This window comes from Pholcus phalangioides, unplaced genomic scaffold, assembly GCF_987345545.1.
Source record: "Pholcus phalangioides strain wild (caught in Gottingen) unplaced genomic scaffold, Ppha-v1.0 ptg000015l_1, whole genome shotgun sequence".
NCBI classification, from domain to species: Eukaryota; Metazoa; Arthropoda; class Arachnida; order Araneae; family Pholcidae; genus Pholcus; species Pholcus phalangioides.
Window position 1 is genome coordinate 23,847,541 of NW_028301608.1, and position 25,275 is coordinate 23,872,815.

Sequence of the window (25,275 nt, forward strand, 5' to 3'; positions counted from 1 at the left end):
CATGTGCATGAGGTAAAATGCAAACAGACATGGAAAGTTATATCATGGTTGATTTGAGGAATGGATTGAAGGGAAAAATTGATAAATTTACTTTTTGTTACATTTATTTGTAGCTCATTACATTGAAATCAATTTCTAATTTTGATGAGGTCATTGTTAATAATGTCAGTGAGTGCTGAATATTCCGTTCCTGAATAAAGTATGACTCTCATCAGCACAGGTGATAATTTTACCTACTATGTCGAGGTTACAAAGGTCGTTAATAAAGATTATGAATAGCAGTGGGCCCATTACTGATCCTTGAGGAACTCTCATTTTTATTTGCATGATATTACTAAGAAAGTTGTTGCATTTTCCTATCTGGGCTCTATTGTCAGGATAAGATTTGATGATGCTAAATGCATTTCCTCTAATTCCATAAGCATATAATTTCGAGAGTAGAAGAACTACGATTAACACTGTCAAAGGCTTACTTGATATCTAGAAATACTCCCATTGTTTTTTCAGAGTGATCTATATTCTTCTACAAATTCAGCGAATGCCAATAGAGCAGATTCTGTACTTTTGACAGGTAAAAACCGTGTTGATTTCTCGAAAAAAATAATTAGTAGATAAAAATAGTAAATTCTGGATTTAATAACTGTTTCAAAAATTTTAGAGGTTTGAGATAAGATAGAAATAGGTCTATAGTTATGTGAACAATTTAAATCTCCATTTTTGTAGATAAAGATCGCAACTGCTGATTTGAGAGACTTAGGATATTCCCCATTTTCGATACAATTATTCATAAGATCTGCAAGAAGTTGTAAAGTACAGGAAGGAAGACTTTTTAAAGCCTTTGCAGTAATGATATCGAAGCAAGTATCCGAATTGTGCAAGGATCTTACAATTTTTATAATTTCCTCAATATCTGTTGGAGCAAGAAAAATAGTTTTCATTAGAACAAACATGAATTGCAGAAAGTTATTTTGTATCATTGTATGTTGTGCAATATTTATGAAATGAGTGTTAAAGTTATTAGCAAGGAGGTGTAAATTTGTTTTAGTGGGTAGTGTGAGATTTTTTGTTAGATCCTAGTATTTTATCCATTAGTTTCCAGCATTCGATTGACGTGTTGCAATTTAAAAACTGTACTGTGTAATAGTTTTGCTTAGCTATTTTTATTTCGTCTTTGAGAAACTTTGCAACATTTTTGTAAGAATGTTTAAACAGTATATTGTATGGATATTATTTAAATATATTTTTTTTTATCTCAATTAAGTGTGCTAGGTCTGAATTTATCCAAAATTTGTAAAATTTTTGCTAGAAGTTTTATGGTGGTTTTTAGAATGATTGTGTATTATTGTTTGAAGTTCTAACATGAATTCATTAAAGATGAGTCCAGGGGTTGGGCTCTTGAAAACAAAGTTATAGTTTTCTAAGTAAGATGCTAATGTTGTAAAATCAGTTTTTCTAATGTATCTTCCAATCTTATCATCTGATTTTGAAGCATGATAACTGAAGTTGAATTTGCAAATATAAATGATCTGTTGATTCTGCATTGTGAATAGATGATGCAATTTCATTAATTTTATTAGAGTTTCGAATAAAAATGTGATCAATGCAGTTTTGTGAGAGAGAGGTCTAGTTATATTCATGAATAAGAGTGTAAAACCATAATAAGCTAACGTGTCCTGATAGTCACAATGAATATCTGGGGCTTGTTTAGAATATTAATATTTATGTCACCTATTATTGGTACATCTCTGCATTTGCTATTTGCTACTTTTTATCATGGTTTCAAGCTCTTCAATAAATTGCTTGACATGATAACAATTTGATCTATATAAGCTAATGATGGAGAATTTTAGAGTATCATCATAAAACACTATTGCTTCTCCAGATTGCATTGTAAAATTATTCACCTGATCGAAATAAGAAGATTTTTTTCTTATATACAAAAATACCGCTCAAACTATTGTAATTTCAGCAACAAGTAAATAAATTTAAGTCCAGCAATTTGTACAAATTGATCTCGTCCTCAAATACCCATACTTCTGTCAACACCAATATATAAATAAAATCAAGAGAATCATTCAATAAAACAAGTAGTTGGTCAAAGTTAGCTCTAATAATTATATTTAAGTGTGTACTTTAATACAACAAATTTGATTACAGTTATTGTTATCATCACATGAGCATAGGTATTTGTTAAATTCCTCCTGGGTGTCAAGGATTTAATAAAAAAATTTAGGATTCATGACGTAAATACACTCACACTAAGCAACTTTGCACCTCAAGATAAAAAATTACATATTATTGTGTGGTTAAAATATAAAAAAAATTTTAAAACTTTATAAAATGTGGCGTGTTACAAAAATTAGATGAAGATTTCAAATGTAAACCAAATTTGATAAACGCAACATATACACTATTTTGATTTGATACATTCACTCGAGAAGGGTGTGATTGTTATCTGTCTATACAAAATTTGTTAGAAGGGAAACATGATATGAATTTTGAGAGATACTGATGGTAAATACATAGATATAAATTTACTGACTAGTGTTGTAAAGATCGTTAACATGGGTTATTTTAAATACTCTAGATTTGTTTCCCCTTAAATATATTTTTCTATTACAAATCTAACAGGAATTGTAATTGTTATCTGTTTTAAATTTTTTAGTATGATAGATAGAATACCTGTTTATTATATGGTGTTAGGTGTTCCTTGAAATAAATGTGGTTGGCTACAAGACAATCATTGATCTGAGATGCACATATATCTGTTTGGCGAGTTGCATTATAACATAGATCACGTTTGTTTATGGAATTAAACTGGATTATAATCTGCTTTATCCTGTCTTTCCTTAAAGATAGAATGGCAGTAACATCTCCCTCTAGTTCTAAGAGATTCAAATTACGGGAAATCACAGTTTCTATGTTGCCCATGTTCTCATCCTCCGTCTCAAGTCCAAGGATGTTGCTTCGTCTCGTCTTAAATATTGTTGGAGATCTAAGATGTCAGTTTCAAGATATCTCATTTTTGATCTTAATTCGACATTTTTAGTTTATATTTTTACTTGATTTTTCTTGTATTCAGAAATTATAGCCCTCTGCTGTGCTACTTCAGATTTCAGTGCATTTAGTTCTATAGAGTGAGCCGATAAATTCTAATTCATCATGTCAGCTAGAGATTGGGTGTGTAATTTTAGATCATTGAGGAGATATATGTGGCATGAGAAATTGATGTTTTTTCATTTTGCTGTGCTGTACATCTAATCCACATCTACTTTGTTGCATGGCTTTTCACTAATTTCTGAAAGTTTTCCTCACTTAATCCTGCACAGAAGAAATTTGTTCCAGACTGCCACGAAGCTGGGCTGGAAGAGATCTCGGCAATGGGATAATTCCAGTGGCAAAGTTCTGGCGTTCATTCATTCATTGCACAGAAGAAGTGAAAGGAGCCGGAACACCCGTCACATAATTTTTTCATCATCACATTGAATGTTTTCGCTGCACACTAAGCACAAAGTTAAATCATTTGTAGAATTCATGTTGGATAGAGTTGAAGTCAGCACCGTGTTTAGAATTAAATCAAGTTTTTTAAAACAATAGTAATGTTTTAGTTAAAAAGTTTGCGATATAGTAAATTGATGAAAATTGGCACTCAAGAGCCAACTCGTGCTGCTGCAACCTCCACCACCATTGCAGCACGTTATCCTTTTATTACCTTAATTCATATTTTTCCCCTTATTTGTAAGAAGAAACTGAAGGACCTTAATATAAATTTTATTCATTTTGAAAAAATTTATGTTGCAAGAACTTTTTCCCGTTAGAAGTATTTTTTTATATTTTTAATGAATATTATAGTTGAGCCCTTCTTTTCTCTGCTTTCTTTTGCTAATCCGTGGCCTGTCTCGACTTCAGCAAAAGCCTCTCAAGTCCTCTATATCAATCTGTTTTGTTTCCCTGGATGTGACTGGAGTCACACCAAATTATTTCTCTGTGATGCCTAGCCAAATTCTGAAAAGAACCACCATATGATCACCTTTAGTCAATAGGCATATCTAAATAGAAAAATTGTTTAGGTGTTGTTTTTGATAACAACACTCTGTGTGTGTGGTGTGATTTTCATGTATTGGGATCAGTTATGCAGTTGCATATTGAAAAGTTCAATCTTTGTTTTAAAAATAATTGCAAAATATAAATTGAATAACTAAGAGTATTCCACCACAGAGGCCTTGGGCACAAGGTGAGTAACTGGCAATGTTTTTGAGTTAAAAACTGTTAGTATATATGCATTATTTGATTCGATTTCAATATGTTGTAACACTGCCTTGCAACAATCGTAAATGGAATCAATTTAAAAGGGATAAATTTTTTTACTCAAATTGGCAATGAAATTTATGAAAAGCGTGTTCTTGGTATTTTTTGAATGTCTTGTTTTCTATATTCAAATTGGAAGGTTAGTAATTTATTGCCTTGGTCTCACACCTTATGTTCATGAAATTGCAGCATTCACATTGCTTTACTTTGTTCTCAGATGTTCTCCCCATCTTAGGAAGACTTTTTCCCTCTGACCATAGAAATTTTCTGGAGCTGATTATAGGATAAATTTTACTCTAAAAGTAATGAAATTCATATGCTACTATTATTGCTAGGAAGTAACCATGCAAATAACTTTTTTTTAACAATAGAAATTCATACACCAGAGACTCAACTGCATTTTTTTAGTGAAAGCTTCCTTAATTTTTAATATAAAAAGAAAAATTTGCATAATTATGATAATAAAAACAATTTCTATTGTTTATGAAAAGTGTGTTCTCTAATCTTTCATGGATCTGAATTTTCATCAACCTCTGATTTATAATTTATTTTGATTTACCGTATTCCCCCACATTAGCTGGCAAGCCGTAAACTCAAAGGATGCCATATTTTTTTTAAATGTTTGGGATCTGGTCTATTCCTAGCATGTCAGAAAAAAGGAGGTTTAATACGGATCACAGTATACATTGGACCAATTCAATGGAATTTTATAATAAAAATATTTAAGAATTTGTGAATCATTTTTTGGGTATGAGTATTCTGGCATACTGGTTTTCTTCTATGTTTCCCACCATGCCCACTAATGTGAGAGTATACAGTATATTTAAATTAAATGTGAACCAGAGGACAGACATATACAGTTTCATAAAAGACAATGCATCTAAAAGCATTCTCAAAACACAAAAATATCAGGAAAAACTATTATTACGCAGAATAAAGATTACTTTTTTACAAAGTGAAATTTCTTTCTCTTATAAAGAGGTATGTTGAGTATGATTAAAAAATTTTTAATCATAAAAATTTCATCTTTAGTGCAGACCACAAGAAAAGAAACAAGATACTCACATGATGGGGCTCATCACGAGGCATGCTACACAACACACATTCTCTGTTATCCTTCACTTGTTTTCCTATAGAAAATAATTTATAGTGGAAAACTGAGATAACAATATTTACATGAACATCAGCATAGAAAAAAATACATTAAAACAGGTGTGGAACAGAATTTCTGTAAATTTATATACTAAAATAAATCTTTTACCACTCTTCATCCTTTTTAATAGCATCAATCAAACTTTTAAACCCCAAAAAAAATTATCTACCTTGAAAAAGTACAAAATAAATTACAACTAATGTAATTTGTTTAACAACTGATGTTAGCACCAGATAAAAATACAAATAGATTTAGTGATTTGAAAAAAATATATATATATTTACCATTTATAAACCTGAAATTTGATAGTTGTTCAAAGCATTTATTATCGTTTTCTATCAGGTATTGTGCATAGATATGATCAGCATGAGGTGGCAGAACAGCGTGTGGTAACAGCTGTGTTGAGAGCAATGAAGAATGACCTTTCCACACTTTAGAGTCCATTTTAAACCAAGGAAATTTGTCTTTAAATTCCTGTGAATACATAAAATAAGAAACCATCCAGTAAAGAGGTTAATTAATCAAGAGTCACAAAGTGAAAACAAAGAGGATGCAATGCTGACTGAATAAGTAATCATGAGTCATGCATTAAAAGCAAATTAACGATATACATCAGATTATCTGTAGGTTCCACTGATTATTATTTAGGCAAAGCTGGAGACATTGTGATTTGTGTGCCTATTTATGATTTGCAGTAGTCATATGGAAAAATATATACTAACTATTTAGGGCGGGGGGGGGGGGGGGAAAGCCACAGATAAACCACGAATTGGGCAAAGGAGCCATGGGTGCCAAAAGTTTGAGAACCACTGTCATGTTTTGAAACGATCACAAAAGGATCAGGGTTCATTGTGGTTTATATTTTAAATCAGATTTTATTCATTTTTATTTTATATTTGCAATGACAACATACATTGTTTCTGGTTTTCTTATTTTATATAAGTGGTTAAGGAATTCAAAGATAAAGCTAGAAGTAAGAAAGTATAAAAAAATCGTTATTCTCTTGGTAATGAATTTTAAAAACTGAAATAAACTGAAGAGCCAAAAAAACTGGTACAGGCATGCGTATGCAAATAAAGAGATATGGAACCAATCAGAGTACGGTGCTGCGGTCGGAAATGCCTATATAACACAACAAGTGTCTGGCATAGTTGTTAGATCGGTTACTGCTGCTACAATGGCAGGTTATCGAGATTTAAGTGAGTTTGAACCTAGTGTTATAGTTGGCGCACGAGAGATGGGGCATAGCATCTCCAAGGCAGCGCTGAAATTTGGATTTTCACGTACGACAATTTCACGAGTGTACCGTGAATATCGGATATCCGGTAAAAAATTAAATCTACGACATCGCTGCGGCCGGAAAAAGATCATGCATGAACGGGACCAACGACGACTGACAAGAATCATTAAACGTGACGGACGTGCAACCCTTCCACAAATTGCTGCAGATTTCAATGCTGGGCCATCAACAAGTGTCAGCGTACGAACCATTCAACGAAACATCGTCGATATGGGCTTTCGGAGCCGAAGGCCCACTCGTGTACCCTTGATGACTGCACGACACAAAGCTTTACGCCTCGCCTGGGCCCGACAACACTGACATTGGACTGTTGAGGACTGGAAACACGTTGCCTGGTCTCGGTTCCAATTGCTTCGAGCTGATGGACGTGTACGGGTATGGAGACAACCTCATGAATCCATGGACCCTACATGTCAACAGGGGACTGTTCAAGCTGGTAGAGGCTCTGTGATTGTATGGGGCGTGTGCAGTTGGCGTGATATGGGACCCCTGATACGTCTAGATACGACTCTGACAGGTGACAGGTACGTAAGCATCCTGTCTGATCACCTGCACTCATTCATGTCCATTGTGCAATCCGACGGACTTGGACAATTTCAGCAGGACAATGCGACACCCTCACACGTCCATAATTGCTACAAAGTGGCTCCAGGAACACTCTTCTGACTTTAGACACTTCCGCTGGCCACCTAAATCCCCAGACATGAACATTATTGAACATATCTGGGATGCCTTGCAACATACTGTTCAGAAGAGATCTCCACCCCCTCTTACTCCTACGGATTTATGGACAGCCCTGCAGGATTAATGGTGTCAATTACCTCCACCACCTTACCTTCAGACATTAGTAGAGTCCATGCCACGTCGTGTTGCGGCACTTCTGCGGGCTCCCTACACGATATTAGGCAGGTATGCCAGTTTTTTTGGCTCTTCAGTGTATTACAACTGGGGCTCTTTAAAAAGTGATAGATATCATACCAAGGTTTATCTGTGCTAGAGCAATTTACAGAATCATTCAAGAAAAGTAATGATATCGAATCATGGTAACTGAAAATTAACACATTATTCAGATTCTAATAAATGCTGCTGATCTAGAATTTCCACAATACCTCAATCAAAAGTCTTTTGGCAACATGTCCATCAGCTTTCTGTCCATCACAGACACTTGAGTTAAACAAGCAGATGAGCTCATCATAAAATTCTTTCTAGTTACAGGAAACGAACACAAGAGGAAAAACAAATAAATAAAATAGAAAAGGAAAAACAAAACAAAATAAAACAAAACATAAAACACATGAAAAAATAATTTTAAATCAAAATTAAAAAAAACAAAAAAACAAGTGAAAATACAAGCAAAAATACCATCACATGGTAGAGATATCTTTTTTAAATGAAAATATAAGTTGAGAAAAAAAAAAGGAAAGAGAATCCTGGGGAGGAGAAAAAAATCGCAAGCAATAAATTTTTGTGTGAAAGGGCCAGGAGGAATTTCAAGCATGCAATTCTTAAAAAAAAAAATATCTGTTTTCCCCTCCCTTTCATTTGCCAATGAAAGATTGAAAGAAAAAGCTTCTCACTCATAGCTCATAAGCAACCTATTTAATCCTAACATGCTTTAAACACCGGCACCTTTATTCTTCATAAGAATTTTTTTCAGTCTAGATTTAATCCACAGTATACATAAAATATTTTTCTAGTGATTGTTTACAGCCGATCCACGTAAACTCAAAGCTCTTCAAACATATTTTAATTTCATACATCCTTAAATTTATACCTAATGACATGAAGCTGTCATGTTGTACATTTAGTGAAAATTCAACAACTGAGACATTTTCAGTAAAAGTGACTTACTCCTTCTGTAGCGAAACAGTAGTAAGTTGCTTAATCATAATAAAACTATGATGTATGGCATTCCACTCACAACAAATATTTATATACTTTTCATGGCTTATTGTATGTTAAGTTCCTTACTTGTACTTTCAAACTTTTCAATTTATATTTTGAAAGAATGAATATAGGTCACAGAAATGATTTAAATATGGAAAGTCAAGCTAACAACCATGTGATGAAATTCTAAAATCCGGAACCAAATTATTTTTATATATATATAGAATCATGTTTTTTTAAACAGCTGGCCGATGCAAAGATATATTTAGGAAAGAGAGAAAATTCAACTACCTTTGCAAGGAATCGAACCCACATCCTTTCACTTTCCTTTCCTGTATCCAACTTACTTTAATATGGGTTGGATTCTCCGCAACTGCCCACACAAGGGCAGTTGAATTTTCTCTTTTTCCTAAAAACATCTACAAACCAGCCAGCTGTTAAAAAACCTTCGTATGGATAGCGGAGAGTGACATCATCCTTGGATAAAAGTCTTTATTGTATTTTTCTTCCATTAAATTTGATCACCCAATAAGATTTTCTTACACAGAAGTTATAAATCTTTGTAAGAAAAATACTTACAATGCTTTTATATAAGCCAGATGCTAATTTCCTCTTAACTGTTTGCAAGTCTTCAGGAGCTGAATTAAAAAAAAACAAAAAACAAAATGTTTTTAATTTTGGTTTCACCCAACTTCACTTGCTGATATGTGTTGAGATTACCAAAATATTTTTTAGATTATGATCAAAGAAAACGATATGACTTAAAATTATGCTGAAATACACTAAATCATGCCTTTTTTCTTAAATAGGAGTGGGTAGCAAGCATTGGTATAGAAATTAACCAAACTTTTTGAAGAAATTTCTAATCAAGCATTTTTAACCAAATAAACATAATAAATTGATTTCATAGAAAAAGAAAAAAAAAAGAGGGGTGGGGGGGGGGAAGACATAAATGAATCAACCAACCCTGAAACTTTAGCAGAGAATAATTTATATTTAGAAAAAAATAGTAAACTTTATGAGCATGATACTTTTTTTTTACAAAATATGTGTTAGTTATGTAGGAAACATATCGTGTCCTACCATTTAGCCGATATATTTCTGAACTTTTAAAAAGAAAGAACTGCCTGAAAGAATATGGAATCAAAATATAATTCAATTGATTGCTGAAAATACTAATAATTTTCTATATATTAGGTAAAAATATACAAATAAAAGTTTCATAGCTGAAAATTGTGCATAGCATAATAGCACGGTGTAGCATAATAGTTAAAATGTTTGAATGGTAAATTGCAAATTAAGATGTGTAATATAATCATCATACATTTCTTTAGCCCAGGCCTTTCTTCCCATAGACAGAATTTTTTATTATCAATTTCTATTGATTCTGTTAAACCCTCCTTTTATCACATCATGAACAATGAGATGAAACAATATATTTTTTCAAGAAATGGAAAAAGTCAAGTTGAACTCAGAAAAAAAGTTATCTGCTCTCTGCCAGGAACTTAGCCCAGGCCTTTTTGCCAATCAGGGGAAATGAGCTAGCTCTACCATATACACCACAGGAGACACGACCCTGTCTTCTTTATTTCATGCACTGTGGTGTGAGGCACTGGGGTAGAGGCGTTAGCATCCTTCCCTTAACTTCAGCAAATGGTCTCCGGGAGATGTGATGATAGAGTTGGAAATGGCTTTTTCTCTCTGGCCTGAGAAAAACCTGCCTCAATATAATTTTTTGTTTTGAAATTCTACTGACAATATCAATTGCCTATCAAATTGCCTATCTTCAACCCATTTTTTTAATATGTTGCAAAATAAAAAATTGTCATGAACACAAAGAAAGCTCAAATGCCATATGGAAAAGTTTTAAGGTATATACACTCATTGCCATAAAAATTTGCGCACCAAGAAATAATTGTGGGATCGAAACGAAAGTTGGCCTGAAGGTACATGTTGGGCAGATATGCAAATGATTAGAAATGCAGCGTGATTGCGCATTGCGTAATGCCACTAGAGGGCGTTGAACTTCGTTTTCCTTGGAGTATAAAACAGGTAAGCAGAGCTAGCTGGAGTGTATTTAATTGTTTGCAAAGGAAATGCTGAGGTAGACTTGCCATTACGCCACCGTCGAAGACCATATGAGCAGTTGTCAGAGTTCGATAGGGGAAGAATCATCGGGATGATGGAAGCTGGGTGGTCAGCTCGGCGAGAGTAGCTCGTCAACTAGGCCGTTCTGATTTTATTGTGAGGAGGTGTTGGGACCAGTGGACAGAAGAGACGTCATTTACACGGCGACCAGGTTCAGGACGGCCTCGACAGACCAGGCGTCGAGAAGACTGTCACATCATCCGAAACGCACGTGTAGAGCCAACTGCCTCATTGGCCGCTATCCAGACACAGGCAGCAGCTTCACTACGGGCCCCTGTGTCTTCCCGAACCATCGCAAGGCACCTGGCTGAAGGACATCTGGTATCGCGGCGCCCATTACGTGTGCTGCCAATGACACCCACCCACCAACACCTCCGTTTGGAGTGGTGTCGAGCATGACGGGATTGGACTGCAACGGAATGGAACCAGGTCGACTTCAGCGACGAATCGAGATTCAACTTGAGCAGTGATGACAATCGTGTTCGTGTGTGGAGGTCCCGTGGTGAACGCTTCAATCCTGCCTTCGCTTTACAGCGACACACCGCTTCCACAGCTGGTGTCATGGTGTGGCATAGCTGCCAACTTTTGAAAATGAAAATTCGGGAGATTTTCGCGCAAACCCGTATTTTATGCTTAAACCACTCCCTAATAAATACAATACAGATTTTTCCAAATAAAATAGGGATTTTCCAAACATAAAAGTTAAAGTGTAGGGAATAAAATCCCTACTCAAAAACTGAAGTCAAATTAAAATAAGGATTGTACAAACATGGAAGTTAAACCCTGGGGAATAAAATTCCTATGCGAAAAACAAGTGAAATTGGAGGCCAAAACTTCAGTGATGTAAAAATAAATATTGTGTTCAATCAGAAACGCTGCGAACAAACATTCTGCGTGAATGACCCCAAAATCATCGGAAGATGAAGGAAAAAAGCGTCAATTTTTGAGGAACACTAACTAAGACACTTGCTTGATTTTTTTTTTTTTCATTTCACGAGTAATGATTACAGTCTTTCCATGACCGATGATCATGTCCGTAACACAACTTGTACAAAAAGGAAAAGTCGGCCCTCTTCTGGAACGTTTGATGAGAGGAAATTCATCGGAATAAGTGTCTTTAAAATTGATTAAATATGTTTTTGCTTATGAGTATTCATGTTTTGTTATATCGCACGTACGTAACTTCAACAAAAGAAATTTTGACCATATGCGCGTCACTATAATCTTCAGTTATTATCCAGGACTATGGCTGCTAAGCCATTTCCCTGCGCGATAAGACAAACTTTCTTGTTACCATCAGAGGGTTTTGTAAAACTTCCTTAAAAAGGGAATTTCCCCATTTACGACGTGCGGCGTCATTTCAAAAGGGGAAAAAAAGAGTCTTCATGCCCCGAAAGAAATTCCTTAGGGATTGTTTTCATAAGCAGGGATTTTTTTAAAATTAAGTAGGGAATGTTTAGGGACAATTAGGGATTTTTTGTGATTTTCTTAAAAATTCGGGAGATTTAAGAACTTTTCGGGAGGTCGAGCGATGAAGCGGGAGATTCCCGAAAAATTTGGGAGACTTGGAAGCTATGGTATGGGGTGCCATTGCTTACGATACGCGGTCACCCCTAATATTGATCCATGGCACAATGACAGCCCAGCATCCTTCAGCCACATGTGTTGCCACTCATGGCAGGGCTCCCAGGAGCCATTTTTCAACAAGACAATGCTAGGCCACACACAGCAAGGATGTCACAAGACTGCCTCCGCCACATTACCACCCTTCCCTGGCCTGCTCTATCCCCAGATTTGTCACCAATCGAGCATATCTGGGATAATTTGGGACGGCAAGTTGGACACCCTATGAGGTTGGTTGAACTAGGGGCGCATTTACAGCAACTGTGGAACGAGATGTCTCAGGACATCATACAGAACTTGTATGCCTCAATGCCCGCTCGTATCACATCGTGCATTCGCACTAGAGGGGGTCCAACAGAGTACTAAAACTTCTGCTCATCTGTACTTTTTTCTGCAATAAATGATCCTTTTTCTTGGATTTTCTAATCACTTACTTATATCAACGTAGTATTTACATGTGTAAAATTTCGTTTCATTTACAGCAACTGTGGAACGAGATGTCTCAGGACATCATACAGAACTTGTATGCCTCAATGCCCGCTCGTATCACATCGTGCATTCGCACTAGAGGGGGTCCAACAGAGTACTAAAACATCTGCTCATCTGTACTTTTTTCTGCAATAAATGATCCTTTTTCTTGGATTTTCTAATCACTTACTTATATCAACGTAGTATTTACATGTGTAAAATTTCGTTTCATTTTGACGACTTCTTCTGGGTGCGCAAATTTTTATGGCAATGAGTGTATAAGCATTTCTACTGTTCCGTATACATTTAAATTATGATGAAGCAAAATCCAGGTGGATTGGTAATTCCACCTGAATTTTGCTTCATCATAAAGGATTATGGATTATGCCATCATAAATACAAAAAAAAATCATTTATTCACTAATATCACTCACTTTTTGGACCAGAGACAGTTTTACACCTAACTTGAATAGGCAGAGGGGAATCAGAACGAATAGATGATCGAGATGAGCAACTAGAAATACTTTCTGCATACTGCTCACTTTGTTCTGCACGCATTGATGCCCTTTCACTGTAGTTATTGGACATTGCAGAAGAAGAACTATTGCTCCGTGCAAGTTTTGATTCCAGCGATAGATGACTGGAAACTGAAGTTGCATCCGATGAATGAGCAGCATTACTCACACTCGATAATACAGAATTTGTCGTAGAGGAAATACTCGATGACGATTTACTGGAGAAAACATCTGTATTTGATTGATGCTGGTCACAAGCATCTTTACTTGCTGAATTTTTCTCTGGACTATTTTCTGGTGATGTTGTATGCAAAGAATAGTTCTCAATATCTAAACTTTCTTCCAGGTTCTTACTGGCGTTATTGTTTGAATGACCTGATGTTAAAGTAGCAACTTTTTCCTGTATATCATGTGGTGAAGACTTGATTTGGTTTCTGTTAAGCCCCTGTTTGGATAAACAGTAACAAGAATCAGCCAAAAGCAAAAAAAAAAAAAAAAAAAAAAAACTACGTAAAAATGTGAACACAACATAGTTTTGCCAGAGAAGCCTTACTTTTTTACTCAAATGTCTTGTACAAGGAGCTGCCATCAATGTACTGAGTACAGATACTAATCCTGACTTTTGAGCATCAGCTATTGCTAGTCGCCAAGCAGGAGGAAATTCAGTAGTACAACAAAAACAAACATATATAACATTATCTGGCAGGCAAGATAGAATCTGATATTCCTCATCTGCAATAACATAGAAAGTATATAAATTAAAATTTACTTACAATTAGATCTGATATGAACTACAAGACTAGAAAGAAAAATACATGTTTTTTCCCCAACTTCAAATCATATGTTACAGGACTTGATTATCTGAGGTAATATTGGTCAGATCTACCTTAGATAATTCAAACCTTATAGAACTTCGACATTAAATCAAATAGTTAAAACCATAAATTTTCGAAATTAAAATTATACAAAAGTTATTTTAATTACTGTATAGTGTAGTAAAATAATCAAATAGATATAGTTTAAATACATAGGGAATACTGCAACATATTCACAGTTTACAACATTCTGAAGACTACACACGATACTTAGAAATGAAGTCTTTATATTCCTTCTATTACCAAGTATTCTCAAATACTTCAGGGGGCAACAAGTTTCAAGATGTTTACCCTAGTTGAAAGTCTTCTAAATTTATTTTTTCATCAATCTCCTACTCTGAAAAAATAAATTCCTATTACCCTCCTGGCCAAGCCAACCCATAAGATCTTGGGTTGTTTCTGTAGCTTCTATTGTTCCTCTGATCTGTTCTATTGACCTCCCCCCAAAAGGGAGATATTGTCCAGTGGGGATAGAGATCTTGTTACATACTGCAGCATTCAGTGAATGAGTTTGTCGTAATTCTAGGTATTATGTTTAACTGACCCAAATGTTTTAAATGAGCTTATTCACAGTACCTCTGAAAATCCAAAACTCTGTTGATTGAGGCTTGGATAATCTGGGCCTTACTGTACAATCATATCCGATGCATAAGTATACATGAAAGTCGTAAGAGATTAATTCAGAGATCTATTTGATTTAAAGTAAACTTACTAGTCTTGAACGTCAGTAGTATGACATACATTATGTGCAACATGTTCGGAATATATTACATGGTTTATACTCTTTGAAAGTAAAAAAATGCAAGCACTATTCCAGCACTTTGCCAGACTAACTTTAAAAATTCAAGGACATTCAATATGATGGTTAATAAAAATTGTAATTTCAAAAAAAAAAAATAATAATAAAAAATTAAAAAAAAATTCTCATTTTTAATTTCAAGATTAAAATTTCAATTTACTAAAGATATATAATTTTAAAACAATTATGTAGTTTCCATTTCAACTTGTAGACAGTATCAACTGTGTACTTTAGTTAACAAATCACATTTATAAGCAGAAATCCTTTTATGCTTGGAACAGCACAAGGTTTTTTGGATCATGTGATATTTCCCTTTTTTTTTTGAGGGACACACAAGGTAACCAATATGGCGACTTCCTGATTATTCCTTGGATAATATAAGACAATACGGAGACATTAATTCTCATTTTCCTGCTTGAGAAGATATAAATAAAAATTTGAAATCAATGTTATTGCATGAATATCTACCTCAAAAGTGGGTCTGGCTCATTATTTTATAGTTAATTTTCTAGGCTTCGTATCTTTAAGCGAGCTCAATACATTAAAAACCAAAGATTCAATTCAATTTTTAAAATTATTGATGTGACGGAAAACCCCACTAAATTACCGCATTTCTACACTAAAATCTGCAATTTTAACACTGATTTCTATGAGGATCACCCTTTACCTGACACTCAAAGTGATGATGATTATGACGTCTATTTGAAAAGCCTCATTGAAATTTGCCTTCAATAAAAAGAATCAGAAAGCATTTAGTCATATTAGTGTGGCCATATAATGCCTCCAATTTTCATATATGTAGTGTGACCATATAATGCCTCCAATTTTCATACATGTAGTGTGACCATATGACCCATATTTCCCAGGATATTTCTGTATTTTCATGCAAAAAATTTTGGCCACCCCGACCTTTTCATAAAAATGTCCAATTATTTCTTGTATTTTTAACAAAGCCTATTTGAATTTTTTATTCGTTACTGACATTATTTTCGCAATCCTATAAATTTTATTATGATAACTATGACTTTAAATATGAATATTCATCTCCTATATAAATTTCTCTCCAATTTATCTAATTGTCTTACCCGATAGTCTTTCACATTTTGCATGAACCCAGGAATTGCACTTAAAACACTGCATCATCTGTCAAATGAATCAACACAAGCATGAGAAAAAAGTTTGAGAAAGAAATTATATACATGATTCACTAAATGATAAATTGCTTCAATATAATCATCTTAATGTTGTTGCATCCTAGTCAGCATTAATTAAGTGAGGGCCTGCAAATCAAAGTTGATGCCAGAGAAATGTTTAAACATTTCTGTGCTCAAGCAAGGAATGAAACCTTAGGTCTGTCAACTAAAGGTTGGTAAGGTGGCCACATGGCTACATAGTTGTTTCACTACCACTCATTTTAAACACTGTATTAAGGAATGAAATTTTTATATCCAGTCAATGCTCAATATAATGACCACCTTCGTATCGTTGAAAACAGACACTGAAATGAAAATTGATGATAAATTTCAACACTAGCAATGAAATTTCTATATACAGTCAATGCTCAATATAATGACCCCTTTCGTTCCGTCGAAAACAGACATATTGGGAGGGCTGTTATATCAAAAGTAAGTCATATACGATAGTCGTTCTCTGAAAACATTTGGGACTTACTTCTACTGGTTGTTGTAATGGAATGGTTGCTATAATGAGCGTCGACTGTAACAATCTTTCAGAGAGAAGAAAATCACCATAAAGGATTTGTCATTGTAGATGGAATTTAATATACGTTATGACTATTATGAAATATCAATATGCCGTCAATCGACTGCTTTGACAAGGGGGACACACCAGTGTAGATTGGTAAGGGACAATTCCAGGTTGTGGTGTGTCACAGGGAATTTTTCTCCAATAGCTAAGATTCATACATACTGTGTATATCATAGTTTCCCAAACTTTTTGTACCATTGCCCCCCTTCTTCATAATTTTTTTTCTCTCATAGCCCCACCTAAAACGAACCCACATGGATCCTATGTCATACCTGTAGCTTCTATCTTCCCCCTCCAGACCATTCCATTGCCCACCAGGGGGGCGATATTGCACACATTTTGAAACACAAGTGTATATGAATGAAGTAACCTTGTTATATAGATGGCTTTTTTCTCAGCCAGAGATATCAAGGAAACAGAATAACTGTTTCCTTAACCTTGTTATGCTTCAAATTAAAAAAGGTTGTCATTAGCCTACTGAAGGAGAAGACAAAAAAGGGAAATAAATTTAGATTTTACAATTAAAGGGTAAAAGTGGTAAACACTGTAAGTGTCAAAAGGAAAAATGTTGGTAAATTGTAAAAACTCTTGACTGACTACCAGGCACTTTTCAGGTTGACATTATAAAGCATTGCTCATTTGACCCTTTGATGTGGAAAAACAGTATTGGAATTTTTTTTTGCGCTTACAAAGTTTAGTCTTCAATTTTTTCATGAAGAATATAACGCTCAAAGTATAAAAAAGGAAAATATGAATTTAATTAGGAAGACACCTTTCGACAAACAACTCATAGTAATTATGGTATCAGATAAAATTGATTAATGCAAAAATAAAACTACTTACATCTGATTCATAATCATCATCTTTGTAGCATTTGTTGCACAGTGGGCAGTAATTACCTTGAAGTAAAGAGAAATTACATTTGCATTTAAATATATATTCATTCATAACAATTGCATGAACATAAGAACATACAGAATATAGCTAAAGTGAAAAACAGATGAATGAACATTCTCACCTTTATCTTTCAACTTACAACAGCTCACACATAGCAATACATCAAAATTCCAGAAGCCACCTGTTCCAGAGACTGTTGTACCACAACTTTTACATTTAACACATCGAGGACAAACCTATATATATGTGTGTGTGTGTGTAATTAAAATGAAATATTAAAACTTTCGCCAGTAATGAAATAATTATTCAAATTAATGAAGTAATGACTTACATTTATTAAAAATAAATTGGCATAATGAAATGCATATGGTTATACAGTCAACGCTCGTTATAATGGCCTTACCATTGCAATGACAAGTAGGATTAAGACTATTATGGAAACCCAAGCTAACTTTTCACCACCTTTATGTGAAGTGAGATGTCATTATTATTGCTACAGCCAATGCCTGTTCCCTCCAGCAATTTTTTAATGATTACATACTACTTTGAACAAAAAAGTGGTTTTGTTGCTCCATGATGAAAAACGATGAGTCTGCCTGGTTATCAAGGCATCTTAGTTAGGATAAGTTTCAAATGATTTCATATAAAAGCTTCCCCATGTTTTCCTTTGAATATAATTTCTCTCTAATTAAATGTCTCAACAAACTTTTCTTCCTCCTCCGCTGCAACTTTTACTCCACTTGGGATATGACTACTCTGCTACCAAACTTATATCTCTCCTGTACATTTCTACACAGCTGAAATCTGGGAACCCTAAACCTTCAGTGCTATAGATAAGCCAGAATCAATTCAAAATAAATCCACAACTGTTGGTCACCTTTTGCTTCTGTGTCCGAACTTAAAAACAAAATCTCCAATCCCTCTCTACTTTTCATCTTATTTCTCTACTAAACCTACAATACAAGATTTTCCATGGTCATATCAACTTTGATACTTCTGGTATTCTAGCCAAATCATCCTACATCTCCAACAGACTCGACCATTCCCATAAAATAACTTATTTTTGCTTCTACTGACTGCTTTAAATAGATTTTTTTTCTCATACCATTGGCAAATGAAACAGATTGACTCCCCAGCTCTATATTGTCAACTCTCCCACCTATTACTAGTTTTTTGAAAATATCAAACATTATCTATGTCACATTCAATTGCATTATCCTACAAGGCCAACAAGATTGTATAAATAAATAAATATATATATAATGACACCCGATATAACATTTATTTTCGATGGAACGATGGGGGTCATTATGACCAGCATTAACTATATTAAGAACCTCATTCAAAATGCTTAGATGTGTGCAAATTTGACATTGTTTAAAAATAAGAAAACATTCAGGAAAACATCATGAAAGAACAATAACATCAACTCATGATAAAATTATCAAATGTTTGAAACAAAGCACACTAAGCTTAGACATAAACTATGAAATACAATTTTTGCGTAGAGAGTCAGTCATACAACAATATACACAGCCAGTATACAAGGTAATTGTCAAAGTTAGTTTGTAATTCAACATTATTGGAAATGAACTATTTCATCATGAAATAAATTTTCATGTTTGCTAGAAAAAATCAATACAATTAAAACATCATAGAGGGAAGAATTGATGTACATGTTTGAGTTTGATACAAAATGCCAATAACAGACAAAAAAAAGAAAAAGAAAACTATATAATCAGGGCCGTAACTAGCCATTCCTATGCAAGAGAATTTGAATTTAGGCCTCTTCTAGCTCCCACTCCAAGTGGGCCCTGTGCGGGTGCACCTGTTGTACCTGCCTAGTTACAGCTCTGTATACAATGCAAATAAATAACAAAATAAAAAATTCAGATTTGAGGTGGGGGAATCACAGAGTTACGTCCATACATTTTTAATTCAAAATTTTAAATAAAAAAAAGTGAAATTGAAAGAAACTTTGCTTGGTTTTAATTTAGAGAAATAGAAAAACATGTTTTGTGAAGACAAAAAATATAAATTTTCTTTCCCTGGTTTACATGTTTTGCCCTGCAATGGAGAGCCATCTTCAGAACATTGCAATTATTAGACCTTGAAAACAATATTATAAGGGTTTCACCCCTGCCAATCAGAAACAACTTCAGGTCAGGACTGCTTGGTGTGATTGTTAATTTAATAAGGTTTTTCATTTAATTAATATGCATTACAAACTAGTAAAAAACTTATTTTTTCCTGATTCTGTAAATTTTTGTGATTTGTTCAGTTTTAAGAATAGCCATTGTTATTAAAAGTACTAATTAAGCAACATGATTATGGAAATTACAAATGATAATCAAGCAAAATATAATAATTATTGTTTAAAACAGTGAACTTCTTTTTTAAACTCATGACCCTGAGATTCTAAGCCCCCACCCCCAGAATTCCACAAGGACCTGAGAGTTCCACAGAGGCTTAGAATCTCAGGGCCATGAGTTTAAAAAAGAAGTTCACTGTTCCACAGGGACCTGTGGAACTTTAAATACCTCTCTCTCTCTCTCTATCACAGCTTTATTTTTACATGAATTTTATCATTGCATATCTTTACTAGTCAAGATGAAAAAATTACAAGCTGCATATATAATTATAAACATTATATTACTTACCCATATCTTCTTTTTCCTGGATGCCTTTGATGGATAAGATGAACCTAAGCAGTCAGCATGGTAAAAGTTTCTGCATTCATCACACTTTAAAAGCTTGAAAAATATTTGTAAAAAATCTCAATGAATGATTATGCATTATATAAATTTGGGATTTTTTTAATATTAAGGTTAAAAGTCAGTGTTACAAGCTTTAAAATTGAAACTGATATTCAAGGTCTAAAACAAAAACCTCATATGAAGAAAGCATGGATGGGGCAGGAAGAGATTGTTGTGTGAGATTGTGTGTAAATTTTGCAAAAAATAGATTAATATGCCCTTTTTGCATAAAGTGAATCATTTATGAATAAGATACTATTTCCGAGGGAAAAATATTAAATGTATATAATATAATTAATTTGTAACTTTATTTGGTATATATATGGAATAATTGCATTAGAAATCAACAGAAATACACCTACATTGGTCTTCAGACCACAAACAGTACATGTCCGACATGTAAAGCAACACCAGTTATCCAAATTTCCAGAAGTTGAATATGTAGTTTCATCAACACAAAAAGAATGGAAAGGTTCACAGCAGACTGTACAGTATATCAACTAAAAAAAAAACAAAAAACTCCTATCATAAAAATGCTCAGATCTAAAACAAACAAGAAAACATTTGTGATTCAATTCAAAAGAATAACTTTCCTCTTTTTGGAAAATAAAATACTGAAAACTTTTGAAATCTTCCTGTCACTTTTTTGTCAATTAGATTTGGTTGTACTTCAGTATATTCTACACTAATTTCTAAAAAGACAATGCAAGAATAATATGCATTGGGTAATTGCTAACTAACTGTTCGCGCGCGAGCGATGGCTTGGTTCATATCCTACAGAATTTATAACCATAAAAGCCACCACTGAGATAAAAAGTCAATCAAATCTCATACATATTCTATAATTTCCGGGGGTTTAATATAGTCTTTCTTTTTGTCACATTCTCCAATGCCTTTGTCACTGCACTCCTTCAGAACCTGAGAACCATTACCCCTTAAGCAAATTCTTTTATCACATTAAAAATGAAAAAGTCACATGGGCAAGATCAGGGAATAAGTTGGTGGGCAAGATCAGGGAATAAGTTGGTTGTAGAAGTATTGGAATGTGATGTTTTGAGAGGTAATCTGACACCTGACAGCTTGGCCTTCCAAAGATCTGGATGCTTGTGTCTCATGAATCATGTAGATGTTTAAGAACTCATGGGTCCCTCCTGGTGTCAGATTACCTGTCAAAACATCACATCCTGGTACTTCAAGAGCTTATTACAGCTTATTCTCCTGCTCTTGCCCACGTAATTTTTTCCTTCAATAAAGAATTTTCTTAAGGGAAAACTATTCTCAGGTTCTGAAAAGTGCAGCAACAAAGGCACTGGCCCATAATTTCCCAAACTTTTTGTTCTATCACCCTCTTTTCCAGAAATTTTTTCTCACTCATTGCCACCCCCAAACTCAAGTAAATCCATAAGATCTTTAACTCATAGCATCTATTGCCTCCTTAGATTATTCTATCACCCACTTTGGGAAACGCTGCACTGCAGGATGTGACAAAAAAGGCTTGCATCTACATTTACATCTGTGCATGAACAATAACAAAAATTCACAATTGCACACAGTAACAAATTCCTTGGAAGTAACTACCACTATTCACTTCACTCTTTCGTAATAACATAAGTCTTGGAAGTTTCTGAATATATCGTAGTATATATTAAATATCCTCCAATATTTTGAATGATGGCACGATACATTAGAACTTTTCAATGCTTTTAAAATCAATTTTGGTCATTTTTAAAATCTAATTTTCACTTCTGATGCAAGTAATTTGTACCTTCATTGTTGCTAAAGTAATTTCAATAATGTGTTTACTTTCAAAAGCCAGCTTCAGAACAGTGACAACTAGGATTAAATGATTTCAAATAATCATTTTATGGTCTCATTAGGTGCAAACTAAAATATCTTGTCAGTTCAGCAGCATAGCAAAATTACACGTTGCAATTTTGCATTCATGGTAGATTTCCAATGCGAGAGCAGTTTCAGGCTCAATGAAATTTGCCAAAACTCACTCTTTGGGTCCCTAAAGTACAGATGCTGTTGGGATTAGGTTGATTTATTTGAGCTTTAGAAAAACCTTTTGCATCAAGAAATCTAATTACTGAGCAGATTTTTCAGTTGACAGGAATATCAATTTCTGTAACTTTAATTATTCATTGTCACACAAAAGTGAACGATGCATTGTTGAAAACATGGCATATATTTATAGACTTGAAGAATCATTTAACAAGAGAGAGTCGTTGCAGTGCATGCATGACTTCCTAAAATTTGCATTTCTTTTCTAATAGCCATTAATTTTTGCAACAATCATTGTACATATTCAATTTTCCTGCATGCATTTCAGTTTGAGAAGTTGCATGGTGAAAAATTTCTCGTGTGAAATAAATTTTTTTTTACATAAAATTCTGCACTCAAAATTAAAATTATTCTTAAAACACAAAAAACAATACAGCAATATCCCGACTTACATCAGTTCCAACAAGACTGACGATGTAAGCAGAAGTAAACTTTTCCAATATTAATGACATTTTCTCCTAGAAGGGGGGGGGGAAAGGAGATAAATTTCAAGATTTTATTTTCTCTGTCTTATTCATTCGACTATTTTCGGAATGAGATTCTATTGGAGAAACATTTCTCTTCAAGACTATGGCAAGAAAAATATTTCAAGGCGAGACGATGTAAATTGGGCTTGTTACTGTAGTGATGTCATGAATAACTGACTCTAAATTATCCAACTCCTCCCTCCCTAGTGTGTAAAACTAAAGGACAATTGGCAAAATCCAAAATATCAGAAATAAACAAAAAAGATTACATTAACCCAAGAATACTAATTAAAATAAAAACTGCATGTTTTACCTATACGTATTACTAAGTTTCTGAGTTAGTATTCTAGGGTTAAAATTTTTTAAATTTAAATTTGTATAACATTTGAAACCACCAATGCAAATCTTGCTTATAATGAGCGACCAAATATAGTAAAAGAAGTTTTAAGTCTCATTCTATACAATGTTCTCTTATTAGATAAAAATATAACAAACCTCCAGATATAGCAAACCATATTTTTGGTCACTTTATTACAATGAGGTTTGACAGTATATTCCTTCTATTTTTACTCATTTTAGTGAAGTCTGGTTATTTACAATCATAAATATTGTTACGATGAACTTAAATGGACTGAAAGTTTTGTTTCGCTTATTTGCAGGTTCACTATATCCAAAACGATAAGAGATCATCCTACAGCAATGTTTCCCAACCTGGGAGGGTCCGTGAGTACTTTGTAAGAGGGTCTGCTGGATCATTTTTTACTATTATTGTAATGAATAACCCATTTAGTACTATGAAAAATTGTAATTTATTAAATTTTGGATATCCAAATATAAAAACCAATACATTTTGCATTATATGGGAGGTGTGTGTGGGTCGAAATCGACATCTTAGGCTACAGAGATTCATAAAGCATTGATATCTACTGCAAGAGGTCAGCAGAGCATTGACCTTCACTACAGAAAGGGGGGGAATCGCGACAGCAAAAAGGCTGGAAAACATCATCCTAAAGGGTGGGAACAAAAATTTAAGTTATCATGCTTAGAGGTTCACTATAAACTGGGTTTGACAGCACACCATGCACAGTATTTGAACCCTTTAAGGGGCACACTTAAAAAAGGTAACTGATAATATATTCTCTCATGTATCTCCTACTCAGTGTCATCCTAAAAAATAATTTTGAAGCGTAATTTCATTATTCTATAAAATCTTAACAGATAGTTTTACAAAGGGGGGGGGGGGGCATGGGTATTTTCTTTACGGAAAACAGAGTAATATAACTGCTAAATTTAAAATTACCTAAAATTTAAAGCAGTATATTTTCACTCAACAAAATTTGGAGGAATAAAATTGAATTTTGATGCATGAACCACATATCTAGATGCATATTTTTTTGGCAAACACTGCTCCTACTACTACTCAACCATACCTGCACTTCATATGCAATGGGAATATGTGTGTGGGGTAATGTGATGTGTGGGTGCATATGCATTGCACAAAGGTATTTATGTTGATAGCGTTAGGCCCGTCTCATAATATATTCATGCCACCACTCGTTTTCCATATTTATAAGAGAACTAGCTATAATACCCGGCGTTGCCCGGGTTTTCTTCAATGAGGCTTTTTTGGATCACATGATATCTCCTTTTTTTTTTTTTGAGGGACATGCAAACTGTGTCCAAGTTCACCAATATAGCGACTTCCTACGGGACTCATGAAAGAAACAAATCTAGATTTGAAGAAACGTAAAAATGTATATATATATTTTTCTTTTTTTAAAGGATGCTAGGTATTTCAATTCCCCACTTTGAACTTCAAGTTATCCATCTCTGCCTGTTTCTGCTTCAAAAAATGCTTAATTAAAGCTTTTTTCGATGTACTTTTTACAGGCCCATAATTAATTTTAAATAGCAAACCTAAATTATATGAATTTATGCAGTTCAATATTAAAAGACAATACGGAGACATTAATTTTCATGCTTGAGAAGATATGAATAAAAAGTTGAAATCAATGTTATTGCATGGATATCCAACTCGAAAATAGGTCCGGCTAATTGCTTCATATTTAATTTTCTGGGTTTCGTATATCTCCAAGTGAACTCAATATTTCAAAAATCGAGTATTTAATACAATTTTTAAAATTATTGATGTGACAGAAAAAAACCCCACCAAATTTCCGCATTTCTAGATTAAAATCGGTAATTTTAACACTGATTTCTATGGGGATCATCCTTTGTCTTACCCTCA

General features: G+C 33.9%; 1 protein-coding gene across 2 annotated transcripts in view; it reads right to left on the bottom strand.

Annotated features, from left to right (window-relative positions):
• Positions 1-25,275, bottom strand: part of trx (histone lysine N-methyltransferase trithorax) — a 115,857-nt gene that overhangs the window by 42,435 nt on the left and 48,147 nt on the right. The window contains exons 12-22 of one of the 2 annotated variants that reach the window (XM_089243199.1): positions 20,859-20,996; positions 20,401-20,493; positions 17,862-17,976; positions 17,687-17,742; positions 16,162-16,219; positions 13,956-14,134; positions 13,322-13,847; positions 9,228-9,286; positions 7,871-7,966; positions 5,746-5,935; positions 5,374-5,438 (exon numbers count right to left, since the gene is read on the bottom strand). In XM_089243199.1, the coding sequence (XP_089099325.1) occupies positions 5,374-5,438; positions 5,746-5,935; positions 7,871-7,966; positions 9,228-9,286; positions 13,322-13,847; positions 13,956-14,134; positions 16,162-16,219; positions 17,687-17,742; positions 17,862-17,976; positions 20,401-20,493; positions 20,859-20,996 (1,575 nt within the window). The remainder of the gene's footprint in view (positions 1-5,373; positions 5,439-5,745; positions 5,936-7,870; positions 7,967-9,227; positions 9,287-13,321; positions 13,848-13,955; positions 14,135-16,161; positions 16,220-17,686; positions 17,743-17,861; positions 17,977-20,400; positions 20,494-20,858; positions 20,997-25,275) is intronic. The other variant, XM_089243200.1, reaches the window with a different exon arrangement.